The sequence below is a fragment of the Cebidichthys violaceus genome, unplaced genomic scaffold (assembly GCF_023349555.1).
Source record: "Cebidichthys violaceus isolate CVI_PGR_0920_01 unplaced genomic scaffold, fCebVio1.0.p SCAF_5, whole genome shotgun sequence".
Lineage (NCBI taxonomy): Eukaryota > Metazoa > Chordata > Actinopteri > Perciformes > Stichaeidae > Cebidichthys > Cebidichthys violaceus.
In genome coordinates this window covers 16467308-16482195 of record NW_027176705.1, presented here as the reverse complement: position 1 = coordinate 16482195, position 14888 = coordinate 16467308, and the positions used below count along the sequence as shown (strand labels likewise).

The 14888-nt window shown below is 41.1% G+C and overlaps 1 protein-coding gene across 3 annotated transcripts in view; it reads left to right on the top strand.

Annotated features, from left to right (window-relative positions):
* The window catches only part of phkb (phosphorylase kinase, beta), a 90327-nt gene that overhangs the window by 23305 nt on the left and 52134 nt on the right, over positions 1 to 14888 (top strand). For all 3 annotated transcript variants that reach the window (XM_068730717.1, XM_068730715.1, XM_068730716.1), the window contains 4 exons: positions 2211 to 2326; positions 7168 to 7231; positions 10049 to 10144; positions 11596 to 11793. In XM_068730717.1, coding sequence (XP_068586818.1) covers positions 2211 to 2326; positions 7168 to 7231; positions 10049 to 10144; positions 11596 to 11793 — 474 coding nt within the window. The remainder of the gene's footprint in view (positions 1 to 2210; positions 2327 to 7167; positions 7232 to 10048; positions 10145 to 11595; positions 11794 to 14888) is intronic.

Here is a 14888-nt window from a genome sequence, read left to right as displayed (position 1 = left end):
CAGGGGACAGTATCTCACTTTTATAGTCCCGCTCACATTTATGTTTTTTGCTGAACCGCTCAATTGACTTTCAACAGGGAAACGTTTAGATGATTTCATTGTGGAGGCTTAAACGTCCTCCTGGGAATCGAACCGGTAACGTCCTATTTGGCAGCGCACCAACCCAGGCTATTACCGAAAAGGCTTTGAATGCTTTTCCCCAGAGTTTGATGTATCTGTCCGGTGTCAGTTTTTGTCTTCTTCATGTTTGTCTCTTAACAAAACAACAGGGCAACTTGGTCGTTAAGTTTACGCACTGTGCTGTTTATTGTGCGGCCCCGAGGAGCAGTTGGAACTTCATTAATTCTGTTAGTTTTTATAGTCTTCTCATTCACAGCTTTACTTACCGCCACGGAGCGGGGAAATTTGTGCCGCTGGTAAAGAAATCCGTTTGTTTACTAGATTGGACTTATCTTAAGAAAGTAAAGACATGGTAAAACATTTTGCCACTAACCAATTAGTACGTGCAGTCTTCACTTTGTTTACAGAAAAACCCTCCCTAATAACCTCTCAGTTTTCTCCATGTCTCGCTTCTGATGGCAAACAAATAGACAATGCTACTTTTATTACGGGGGCAGTCCTGTCTCTTTATTTGCATGTTTAAACACTGTTTATTAGATTGCATAATTCAAATTGAGGCGGGTTTTTTCACCCCGCCATCCTTCTATTAACTAACATCAGATCTAGAGTGAGCAAAAGGGCCTTGTGTTCTCACCGAACGCTTTTTGAAAAGTGTTTAATTTGGACGAGTCTCACTGTTACTGCATCATTTATTAGTTTGCTGTCCGCTGTCACAGCTTGTGAAGTCCATTGGAGTTTACTTGACGGAGCTGGAAGCTGCATTGCAGTATTTTTATTTTTTTTCCTTGACGTAGGTGGTATAGAAAAGGCTGCTGCGTGTCCTCTGAGAAGATGCACTATCGACCTCCTTCCAGATGCCATTTTCAGTCTCATGCAGCATGAAATGGAGCATCTCATTAGCCTTGTGTGTATCCCAGCCCGTATTTTGTTCCCCTCCACATAATACAGGTGTATGCATATATATTTTTTTTCCCCGCTGTGTGAGTGCTACTGGCAAAAGCAGCAGCACATGTAGTATGCTTCCGCAATAGTTCCCATGTGCCCAAACCACCAACACCAAAAATAAAAAAGGCGGAACTGGCAGGGACTGTCATCTGGCGGCAGGGAGACGGAGAGTCTTGTTTGGCCGGTGGGCAGTAACATTCATTAAGATACCATTAAGATACTAAAAAGTTCCCCTCGTTAATCACTCCACTCATAAAAACCTGAAAAAAGAGAAGCAGCAAACATTTCTCTCTTTCCCTGCCTCGCCTGCTTCGCTCCCCCGTTTCCTGCCCTCCTTCACAGGCTGGCCTAGTTAAGTCCCACACAGGTTGTATCTGCTTCTCTCTCTCTCTCCCTCTCTCTCTCTCTCCCTCCCCCCCCCAACTTTGTCATTTTAGATTAAATCTCCCATCAGTCAAGCGCGCACGCGCCCGCACTCTTTTTAATGATTCAAGGCCTTTAAGTCATCACACATTGTATGCCTCTCCCCTTTAGTTTATTTCTAGACGTGCCCATTGATTTTGACATGTCTCTCATGGACACCGGATCCTTCTCCACAGCCGGGCGCCCCTAATTGCAACTTTAAAACCACGGGGCCACCGTTTTGTGTTTTGTGATTCAATCAAGGACACTGCAGATGAGTTTTTAGAGCCTGCAATGAAAGAGCGATGCGCTGATAATCCAACTTGTGCTATAAATGGATGTTTTGATATGTGTTCGTTCGGTGTCACGTCACGGGCAGCAGACAAGCCGGTGATACTGTGACCTCACACGCTGCCTCACTTGCACCTCGTCCTTTAGCTGCAGGGACAGTGTGACCTTGATCGTCGATGAGGAATCGGCTTTCTGGTCCGCTTTTCTAACCCCTATAATGAGCGGGAGAGTTTCACACCTCGCCCCAGATCAATACCAAAGTTCGCTCATTACTGTATACATATGTAAGTGAGAGTAGCTGCAGTTGAGATTATCACATGTCTCAATATGGAAACGTGTCTACTGTCTGCAGCCCTGGATCTGTGTGTGCCCGTGTGTGTGTGAGATACCGCATGCAGGTGTCTGTATTGCATCCCGTGTCTTCCTGTGTTTGATGTGTTTTCTGTGTGCAGGTCTCCTTCATCCAGAACCTGGTGTTCTGTGTGGAAAGAGCCTACAGGGTGCCTGACTACGGCATGTGGGAGAGAGGCAGCAAATACAACAACGGCAGCACCGAGCTGCATTCCAGGTCAGTCGCAAGCTGAGCAGCACACAAAGAACATGAATAAACGCACTTGGTAGTGTTCAAGTGAGACGGGTAAATGCTGACATGCAGTCTCGTTAAACACTATTCTGATTTTTACAGCACTATAACGATGTTCTCCGTATCGTTGGCGCCAGCTGTATCGGGGTAGTTTAACGTCAATCAATGTATACCGACGTCAAAAGAAAAACCACCAGGAGTGGGACTGACCCAAGGTTTTATTTTCTCCCCCGTGTCTCTGAGAAGTACACTGTAGCAAAAATGGATTCCCAATATAGATTTCACTGTGTACCGAGTCACTGTGATGCTGTAAATTCCACTGTTTGCATTTTAGTTTTTTGTTGAATTCCGTTGCTCATGCCAGTGCAGAGAGGGTGGGTGTGTGTGTTCACGGTTTTAACTTTTCGCAAACATTTACTGAAGTAAACAGTCAGCAACAAGAGAGCGGGGGACTACTAAATGCCGGAATGTCTGCGTATTGCCTGTGGTTTAATGATATAATAGTGCCTTCAGCTAGGATGGAGGGAGCGCAGGAAGAGGGACGTAATAGAAGGAGAGCGGGGGAAGGAAGAAAGGAATAGTGTGAGATAAAAGGTGAAGGGATGAACAGAATCGGGGAGAAACAGAGGAAGTTCTACATGTATGAAAGCGCAATGATGCGAGCAGTGATAGTGTCGTGATCCTCTGGCCTTGAAGCTGATATGATTGATGAGATATTTGTCCGTTCCACTGTTTTTAGCCATGTCTGACGTTTCCAGCAGGCTTGTGTTCAGAGGCCACACAGGACACAGCAGAGGGCTGGGAAGAGTGATCGCTCTTTTGTTTGTTTCAGTTGTATTTCTATTGAAATAGCATTAAATTAAATTAAGCATTTGCAAAACCAGATCATATAGCTACCATTACATTTTTATGTTTTTATAACTATTGACATTATCAGCAGAGAAGAAATGTGCTTTGAAGTGCATGTCATTTGAATTTTTAATGCTTGCTTTAAAAACAAGGATTATATGACTAAAATATTTTTTGTACAACAAACAACCTTCAGCTTTTCTTTGGTCTTCATTTTACTGGTGGATATTATTATTTTATATATGTCATGTTTTTATTAAAGCGAACTTCTTTCAATTTAATCTGTAAAATAAATTCCCGAAAGGAGTCGTTTTAGTCATTTACTGTAGATCGTGAGCGATAATCAAGAGAAGCGAAACACTGTCATCTTGTCAATCCAAGTTGCAACAGAGATGAGTTTCATTCTACTAAACGAGGGATGTTGCCATGTCTACGGAAAGTCAGGAATAAGACTTTTTAACACACACTATCACAATTAAGGTGGAAATCTGCAACTTAACCACAGTGCAAATGGATTTGTTTGTCCAATTTAGGGAAGTGCACCAAGCTGTTGTAACATTGACATATTATCACCCTATAAAGTTAACAAACAGTGACTCGTTTAGACATTGAGCAAGCACAGAGCAACTGTAAGCCCCCAAAAATGTTGTCTGTAAGTAATCAGCCTGTTAAAGGGCCAACTGTTCTGATCTATAAGCCGAGATTTAGTTGGACGTGACAGTAGTCTGGCGCTGCTGCTTGACCGTACTGCAGCAGCCTCCCACTCAAGTCAGCCATCCACCCGTAGCAACTGTCACCAGCATCGTTTAGCTGTTCACCACACAAACTGAATACACTAGTGAATATTCACGTATCTTATGGGCTTCAGATCTCTGCACTTTCCCTGTTTCTCTGCTCATGTAACGGCGCCAATTTGACGATGCAGTGCCACACTGGTCAGTGGTGGAACCACAGTAAGCCACATCTTCACTGGAGGTTAGTGTCAGTCCTGCTGTTGGTTCGGCCATTACTTACATAATGGAGAACTCAGTCTGGCAACACCATGCTGGTTAAATAAAGGTTAAATAAATAAATATGAACTTACAACTTAAAAAGAAGACATTCTACATTGTTAGCTCACTAAAAGAGAATGTTACTTTTTATCCTTCTCCCTGTCCCTCCAAACAAATAGCCCAACAGGTAAAAACAGCCTCTTTACAAGCCATGAATTATGGGAAATATGGTTTCCTTAAAAAAAGGAGAGATAAGTGTCAAATTAACAGTCTTTGACAGTGACATAACTGAAATCAGTGAGCTAAACAATCTTTATTGAGGAAGAATGTAATGGACCGACTGCACTATTAACTGCTATGAAGATAAGGACTTTGGACCACATGTTTAAACACCAGCACTGTCCGACTCAGGTATCACAGAGTTTTCTTTACGCGCACCTAGCTGATTTATCAGCGAAGGTCGAACTCGCCTCCCTCTCCTCCCGCAGTGTCTTGATAAAGATCCTCAATTTCTGCCATCTTATCTCTTGAGAAGCCTGTTTTTATTTTTCTTCCTCCAACAATCCAAGGCTACTGGCAGCAGCTTGCCAAGATATCCTCAAGAAAAGATAACAAATCCGATGTAGTGAAGGAGCCCTGTGTCTCGTGCTTCTTCTGCTTCCTCCCCTCGAGGTCATGCTTTGGATTTCCACAATTAGTGAGCCGGCTAATACATGCTGTCGCGCTATACCAATTAACGTGCCGTATGCGTAAACTGCGGCGGGGGCAGATTCAAAATAGTTCTGTGTAAACAAGATCTGTGTAAACGATCAAATTGAGCAGTCATCTCTCGTCCCGGAGTGCCAGTGGGCAGGAGAAGAGGCTCAGTGGAAACGAACAGGAAAGGATGTGTTCATTTGTCCATATCAAATCAAATGATTGCCTCTGCCTCGTGTTTATCCTCACACCCAGTCCTATGGATGTGAGGATGGCTATGAGTGTTTTATTTAGAGTGGCGTGTCTAATATTGTAAGAAGCTGGTTTTCTTGAAACGGGACTGTTTTCATGAGTTCACAAATATGTAATCATTATCTATCATTCTTGATAGTGAGTTTTTACATTTATATACATGAATCGTCTGAATGCTGCTGTACTGTATATTTTATTTATATATATATATATATATATATATATATATATATATATATATATATATATCTCCAGGGGCTCCAAAGGTCCAAGGTTTATTTGGTTCATTTGTTTTTTAGTCATTTTATTACTAAATTATGACTAATGATGTTGACAACAAAAGCACCGATTCAGTTAAACTATTAATGCATTAGAAATATTGTGGCCTTGTCTTTTAGAGGTGCACTGTGTCAGAATCCAGTTTTAAGGCCTTAAAGGAATTCATTCACAAAATGACCATTTGTTTATAAACTAAACACCCTGTGTTACCTTGAATTCTTGGAGAAAACTTTTCTCACATGCCTCCACGGTGAAAAAAACTGCGAAAAGTTGTATTAAATTAAAGTAAATGGGGGCTGCATTTAACAGCAGCAAGACTACATTAAAACATCAGTTTACAAACTGACACAAAAAAAAAACCTTCAAAAAGAAAATTTTTCTGGTGCTCGTTATTCGCTGGAGTTTGCTCAGTTGTCGTGAAGATGAGTCAGTTGTCATCACTTGACCAAAGCGTGAAACTTTAAGATAAGGCGGCCTTATATTGATGTGAGTGGCTGTCCACCGACTCATATATGAAGCAATTAACCCCTTATGACCTCAACTGAGATATGAGCTGATGTGTGTAAACACATTTATTGTAAGAGTTGCAGAATGTTCCTGTGCAGTCTACAGTACGCGTTCATGGACCAACAGTCTGCTGTAACTTTTTCATCATGCGAAATCTTTATCTCCATCTGTCGACTGAAGCTGTTGCATCATGTTGCTTCTTTGGGTCTGTTTCCTGCTATCCCATTTTTTAACCTCCTGTTTTCCCCCCTAAAGGCGTCACATCTCCTCTGCCTCTGTGTGAGTTGCCGCTGACAGCCTTCCCGACCAGAACTGGCCTTATTACTAGTCTCAGCAGAGCTCTGTTCCAGGCTGAATTAGCCAGCCATCCTCTGTATTATCGATTCAGGCTTCACTAATGGTATTGAGCGCGTTTTGTCATGTCAGCAGAGCTACCGGCAGTCATCGGCAAGTTCCTGTTGCAATTTTTCCCCCTCCTCTTCTTTTCTAGGGAAATCTTGGCCGGGCAGAAAGGGAAACGGAACGACAGTGAAATTGATTCACGCTGGGTCTGCATTGCAATCATAGCAGTCAGCCAGTGTGAAATACAGGACAAGGTTTATATTAAAGAGATCCATTATCTACAGTAGACCATAATCTCAGGACCCTTAAGCTCTATTGAGTCCCAACAGATAGCAGTTTAAGATTCAAGTGCGATTCTGAATGCTTTTTTTTGTCACAAAAAAGGGAAATATTGTTTTAGGGCTGGGCGATTAATTCTAAGTATGATATTTTATCATCTTTCAATGGAATCATATGGATATGTCATGACACACAATTATGTCGTCAAAATGGATAATAAGAAACAAATGTAAAATGTAACAGAAGTCTGCTTATGGGAATACCCCAGTGTAGTTAAATCAAACTATTGTCTTAAATCATTTTTTCTCTATAATTTCACTTGAAATGGTTATGTTCGTTTTGCACTCAAGTTCTAAATTGAATGTACTTTTTATTTGTCAAGTAATAAATTCACACAGGGGTATACAAAACCATTTCATGGTTATTTCATATAGACCATTTATTTATTGAATTACCAGAAAACATGCTATATCGTGATGTATAAGGTTGTCGAGATATGAAATGACATTTCTCAGGATACAAGATTTTGGGCCATATCGCTCAGGCCTGTATTCTTTCACATCCGCCCTATGGTGCATCAAATGAGCTTATTATGTGTCAAGTGATTCTCCGTGTTTCTTGTCTTTGCAGCTCTGTGGGCTTGGCTAAAGCTGCTCTGGAGGCCATCAATGGATTCAACCTGTTTGGAAACCAGGTATTTGAATAATTTGCCCGCACATTTCCTCCTCCTCATGTATCTGAGTCTCAACTTATCGTGTCACATGACACAAGATGGCATTATAGATGGCCAGCGTATTCTCCAAATCAGATCTGCAGACGCCCATCACAGCTCCCTACATCAGTTACAAATACTAGCTGTTTGCATCCTGCGTAGCCGAAGCAAAGGCTGTTAAAAGTACATTGATGCCGGACCAAGAGATTCAGGAGATTCATCTAAAATGTTTAGATGGCGCTCAGCAGACTTTGATCAATGGCCACATGTTTGTTCCTGGTTTCTCTCCGAATCTCCGTCACAGTGTCCATTAGTGAATATGTCTCTTTTATTTCTTGCCCGTGTGGTGGAAAGGAAAACAGGGACATTCATTACATCTGCTAATGGATTGGAAAAGGAAGCCCTGCACTTACTGTAGCAAGCCTGTTCTCTTATCTTTCTTCTTCTGTACTCCACTACAAGCGATGACTTCTCCGGCCATCTACTGCAAATTAGTATTTTTCTGATCAACGCATGAGGCTGTCGGGATGAGCGTATATTGAAGTCTCTGTTAGTTTTTCTACAGCTACAAAATGAAGGGGGTTAACTGTGCCTGGAAATGGATTTTGTCATCAAGCTCAGCCTGTTGAAAAAAATCAATTTATAGAGGTAGCTGATGTATGACCCATGCTGCATGGTGCCTTTGTAAGTGCGGGTGCAAGTGTCTCATCCAGTCTCTTGTCCCTCTGTGGGAATGGAAGTGCTACAAGCCGGCCAGTTGATTATTAACGATCTCTATCAATCTTGATTTCCCAGCTGGCTCTCATCCGTCCAACGCCAGATGTAACTCCCCCAACCCCTTTAACCGGAACATCCAGTACTGTCTAGACTCCGCTACCACATTTTACACCGGCTGCAGACCCTTGTGGGTGTGTGTCACATTTAGCCTTTGCACTAGATGAATGGAGACACAATGTCCTCAGTTTGTTAAACTTTAGATTATTCCCTCCGAGTCACGCAAACGGATGCAAAAGATAGCAGCTTCTCGGTGTGACAAATTGAACTCTGCAGATAAAATTGATGTCGCCAAGAGGAAGATCCTTCCACTTTAAAGCCAGTCATTAAATCCACAGAGCTGTGTACACACGGCTGGACAATCAAACCCTAACAGCTTCCACTTTCTATCTTGGGATTGTCACCTAATTCACACCCAGTCAAGAGCAGGGATGTGGTGGAGCGGACACACACCTAAATCAATCCAGCAATCTTTCTTTTTTTTTTGGGGGGGGGGTTTCTCTGTGCTTGTGTGGAAGAGAGGTTACTTTTCTGTGCTGGCTTAAATCTTTGAATTTAATCACGCACATCAATGCTCAGAAAGCCATGTCAGGTGGATATACATTACGGTCTTTGAAAGCGGTATTATACAATCTACATCCTGTCAACGTTTATTAGCAACCCGTAATAATAGCAGGGACATTAAAGGTTTTCTTGCATAGATTATGGTGGCCTTTAATCAACTCCTATTATACGGTCACATTGTCATGATAGAGGGAATTTGGAATAGTTAAGTTGTATTGTGGGATATTGGAAGAAAGAAAAAGTAAAATACTGAAAGGATATAATAATAGAACGTTTTCACATTTTAAACTGTTGTCAGTGTGAAATATTTCATCTTATTCCATGGTATATTTGATTAATAGGATATATTGTTTTTGTATTATTTACTTCGGCTAAGTCCACTGAGGCAGTGATACTGGTAATAATGATTCAAAAAGGACTTCAAGAATTTAAACACAGCTGTGGACATTGACCTCTTATCTAATCACTGGTTGCAGAAAACAGATTGAAGAAATAATATTATATAATTTGTCTTTTTAATTATTTAATATTCCATATACGTATTTAAGTTATTTTTTTTAAATGTTTCATTTTAGGTGCCCCACATTAATCTCAATAATTTGATAGAGGCTCATAATTGTGTGGTCAGTAAAAAAAACCACATTCTTTTTTTTTGGTGTTTTTGGCACACATCCAAGGCAAAATCCCTCATTTTACATGCTTGGCTTTTCTTACACTCGGCTGCTGTAACACCAGAGAAGGTTTCCCTGAGAGCGCCATTTCCCTGAACCTGTCACACAGCTGCCTACATCGGTGGCCAGCAATCCACTGCACTATGCAAATTGCGACAGGAAAGCTTGCTGATTTGACTAAAAGCTCTGGCTGGATCTGTTTTTTTAGAGGAAAGAAAAGTAGACTCTGGCAATATTCATACATAATGCATTCGACTTACATTAGAAACTGCTTAGCAGGTTGCAGGAGTGGCTCAGTAGGTTTTATGTAAGCGCGGATGGATGAAGTGGACTGGACCAGCTTTTTTTTTTTTTTTTTTTTAGAGCCAGAGAGGTTTGATCCCTTACTAAGAAAAAACATAAAAACTGCCCCCCTCTCTCGCCCAGAGGTGTTTAAGTGCACTGGATGGACAGACTGCATCGGAGTAGCAGCACTTCTGTTTTGTACGTGGGGACTTTTGAAGTGATTGGGTGACTCTTGACTCACTGTTGTTCAAGCACTCCCACACTGTACTTCAAAAACATGTACAACCCAAATATATCTGCCCGGTTTTACAGCGAAAGAGTGTGTTTTTTTTACGTGCGGAGGTGTGATTGAAAGGGCCTTAAGTCATTTCAACCTTTTTTCTCGGGGGGGGGGGACTTGTTATCCATCCTTCTGCATTTTTATGTGTACTGTTGGCGTACCTGTTATGAGTAAACAGTTCAGCCGTGACCGTGATGCTCTCTGCCGATGTGTTTTTCTCCGCAGGGCTGCTCGTGGTCGGTGATATTTGTGGATCTGGACGCTCACAACAGGAACAGGCAGACCCTGTCCTCCTTACTGCCCCGAGAGTCTCGCTCACATGTGAGTCCATCTATGCAACTACTAAAACCAAACCACTGAAAACCTACAGATAAAGCACAAGATAATATATAACAAAAAAAAAGGATGTTTAAATGCTTTTATTGGCTCAGAAGTTAGTGGACCTTGCACAGTTGCACACTGTTCCTTCTTTCTTTTGACTCGGTTGAGCACCTGTACTCCACTCACATACTCTTGTCAGTATGTGAGTGGATGTCTGTAATTCAAAATGTCCCTCATGGTGCAGTCATTACGCTGGCTGTAACTGTGCTATTGATGGTTCAACCTTGATAAGAAATTGGGAAAGCGAGAGGTGGCTGTAGAGCTGGAGGGAGGTAAAGTTGAAAAAGCAAGGGGGGGGAAATAAGTGGTACGTAGAGAAAAAGGAAGAGCAAAGCCATTCCCTTCTCTACACTCCACCGCTTGCAGACACTTACATGATCACATCTCTTTGTGTGTGTGCCGAACGTGTCGGGCAGAATAGCTTGCAGTCAGCTTGCGAAGAAATGAGTGTAATTAGACGACGAGAGGGGCATTAGAACTGCATCAGATAAACGTTAAGGAGCTGGAAGGATGGAGTGCAGTGGGGAGCGAGAGACGGACAGGATGATGTCAAGCTAACCAAATTATAAATATCATATGAGTATCGTGTATACTATGGCAAAAGATTGGAATTCAATATTAAATTCAATACCTGCACTGAATGTGTTCTGCAAGCTGATATCCCATTTCAGCTGCAGCTGCCGAGGATGTTAACATGTAAATTGGTGTTGTAACAAGAAGTCGGAGAGATGTGTAGAAGTTAAAAAAGATTGCAATGCAAAACGTAACAGAAGCATCAAACAGTCCACTATATTTTGCACCGAAATCTACCGTAGTCTCGTAGCTGGTTGAGTTCACACAGAATATGGAAAGCAAGTCTTTTATTTCTGAAAGATCTGCAGTCTATTAATAAACCTTAAATATTCATAGCTGTTTGCATGCGAGGATGGGCCCTAATAGCTTTCATTTTCACTGCTTAATAGAGTAAACCAAATAAAAGAATTAGATACCCAGTCATCATGGTTTGTCAAGCCTAATAACAATATTCATCCCTAACGATTGCTCTAATTCAGACAGTCTTTGATAGAAAATAAAGCTGTTGTAGAGTTTTGTTCATAACCAGAATAATTCTCTCTTAACCTGGTAAAAGGCATACACAGCGTTTTAGTATATAACCCTTAAGAACACAAATATGTATGTGCTAAATGGTATAAACTGATAGGATTCAATTGTAATTCCTCATTATTTCCGATTATTATGACACCGGTGAATAAATATATATTTAAAGATAAATTGGTCATATAAAAACGTTTGTCTTGTAGTAACTCTCACTGTAAATAAAAATGAAAAAGAAACATTGTGGAACAGTATTTCATTTCACGTGTTTCTATTAAATCTTCTCTCCCGGACAGAACACAGATGCAGCCTTGCTTCCAACCATCAGCTATCCTGCCTTTGCAGTAGATGACGATGCCCTCTACAGTCAGACACTGGACAAGATTGTCCGCAAGCTGCGGGGCAAATACGGCTTCAAACGTTTCCTCCGTGATGGCTACCGCACCGCTAACGAAGACAAGGATCGCCGCTTCTACAAACCTGCTGAAATGAAGGTTGGTGCTGGTGGGAAACCTAAAAGCATATCATTATTTTTCTTTCTATTTATCTGTGCTATATTTCACAGATTTTTCTTATCTTGTTTTCCTAGCAAATTCTTCCAAATTTTTATTTTAGACTATAGGCCTGCCAGACCTGGATTGTTGATAAGCAACTCTTACATATCCAACATTTTATCAGACAGACACAAAATGTTGCTCATTCTCCCAAGTTCTAGCATGACGTACAGCTGACTGTTATTAGCATAGCAGTTGAAATAAATATTACATCTGTGGATAATATGTCTCAAAGAGATTGGCAGATAAAAAACAGTAAAGGATCCAGGATATAGCCCTGGGGAACCCCGCTAGAGAAGAAAGGAAGCCGTCTGTCTTTCAATTGCAGAGAATGAGCTGCTCCACCTCCAAAGATAAAAGATAGATGTTTGAAAATATTGTTGTCCACTGTGACAAAAGCTGGACTTAAGGTCATGGAGACTTACAACACTGCATGCGCTAATGGCTGGCGATGCATAAAACTTGAAAAAGTTCAACTTGAAAGTGCTGGAGTGTGACATTTGAAAAGTTTTTGAAGTGTTTAAGCCTGTAAAGGTATTATCCTTGTATGATAATGCTCATAAATCTGTCTGTGACTTAGCCTCACCCATTTCAAGTGTTTTAATCCTCCCGGTTTTTCACTCCCAATGTTAGTGTGTTTGTATGTGTTAGTGAGTCTGACTGTGGGTGTGCACATGCATATATATATATATATTTCAGAAAAGGACAATGAACTCACTATCATTCACATATTTCTATATGTATGTATATATATATATATATGTATATATATATACATATATATACATATATATATATATATATACATATATATACATATATATATATATATATGTATATATATATATATATATATCTCCCCCGTGATCCTGTCGAAATGGCAGCGCATTCACTTTAGAATCAGCTCAGTGTACAATGAGTGAATCAGACGCTTAATGCTAAACAAATCCTTGCACTAGCTGCCGAACTAACCTCTCAGAATTAATGAGCTCAGAGAAGCGGTTGGGGAGAGTTTCTCTTTGGTCTAGAAGATGTTTCCCCTTTCATTCAAGAGGTCTCATCATTTCTACTCAGTGGTGGGTACCTGATACTAAAGCCTGTTAACATGCACCTTGGGTGATCTGAACACAAGTGGATAGCTCTACGTGTCCAGTGTGAATGCACCCTAGACATGTTGGTAAGGAAACATGTTTTCTTGACAAAGAACATACTGGTAAATTATTTATTAAGGACATTGCTCGAAATATGTATTTGTGTTTCAAGTAGCTTTACACATACAATACAGTTCAGCTGTGATCTGAAGACCTTGTGACTGGCAGTGACCTGTTATTTAATGTACTGCACTTCTGCAGGACACAACAGATTGCAGCGCGTGGCTCTCACGGCTGCTATGTCGCTCTACAAAATGTTTAAAACAATATCCCTTTTAGAAAATTAGATTGCTTTTGGCTGTTCTTTTGTTTGCAGAAAGGTGGATCTTTGGTGCTAACAACAGAACAAACAAGACATAGACAGTGGAAGTGCTTCTTTGACATCACCAACTCTTAACCATTTAGAATACTTTGAAATTAGCTTCCGTCTCCCACAGAATGGCCATTCTTAAATCAAGCTCTCACCCCGTGTTAACTTTCATGAACTGAAAACACACTGTGAAAGGGTCAAAGTTGTAAGACGAAAACACAGACAATTCCGTAGCAGTGATCTTTCAATCACAAAGTCCTAAAGCATACGCTGCTATATCTTCTGTTTGACTCTAAATGGATCATAATTTACAAAATGAACATCATGCTGTTTTGAAGAAGACTTGAAACTAGAGATTGAGACCGTAAACTCATGTTTACAATGTTTACTGAGGTAATAAATCAAGTGAGAATTAGGGTCATTTTCTCACAGACTTCTATACAATCAGAATTCTTTTTGAGGAGTCGTCCCCCGTGTTGTCCGTTAGAAAGAATGCAAGTTTAGTTTTAGAACCAGAGTTTGACGCCTGGCTGAGAATTAGCAAACAGTTTTTAATGCCTTGGTTCCTTCAGGCTCCCTCCTGCCTTCAGTTCTTGCAGCAGACAGGCATATTTATTGTGGAAGACAGTTCCAGTTAAGTTTCATAGCTTAAACTCCCGATCGCTCCTGCTGTCGTTCACAGTAATTTATTTGCTGCCACATCATCAAATAGTGCAAGTATTAATAAAAAAGTAATATCACAGGAAATTGTGCCAGGTGGTGAAATTACACAATGCAGTAAATGTTACCACAAGATTACCATTTTTCCAGTGACAAATATTGAAACAACCCCCTGATTTTTTGAATGTGAGAAATGATGCCAGTTTTAGAGGTGGAACAACATTAGAAACATGGTACATGACAAAAAAACAAACAAAATACCACCTCCTTTGAATGATGAGCATAAACACACAGAGTAATGAAATGCCGAGCGAGTGTCTGACACAGCGTGAGCTCTGTCTGTCACAGGTAGACCAGGTCTCCCTGCCGAAGACATGGAGTGAAGTTGTTGTTGGTGTTTAAGAGAGAATTCACAGCAGGGCAGACGTCTGTGCTCCCTGTCTGTTTACCATTGACAGAGAGCAGCAGCCTGTGTGATAGACAGTTTTACCAATCAGTCGAGCTGCTCAAGCACAAAACACCAGGGATCCCTGCCTGTTTACAGCCTCAACGGGCCAAAAAGCACAGGCCTCACTGGGTGACTGCTTTGGCTCTTCCCCCCCCCCCCCCCCCCCCCTCTTGAAATGAACCCTTTTCTGCTTCTGTATCTCTTCATGCACCTTCTTTTCTTCTTTTTCGTTTTTCTCTCTGTCATCCCTCTCAGCCCCTGATAGCTTCTAATTGCCTCTCATCTCTGCTGAAATACACAGTGCGAAGCCACACATTGCTGCATAATCACAGGGGGCAGCCATTAAACATTTAAAGAGGCACGTTTTAAGCCTACACGTAGTATTGTCTGCCTGGTGACAGTGAATGCAGCTCCCCACATACATGTGTGTGTGACAGCCATTTGTCGTTGCAAAACGATGCTGTCT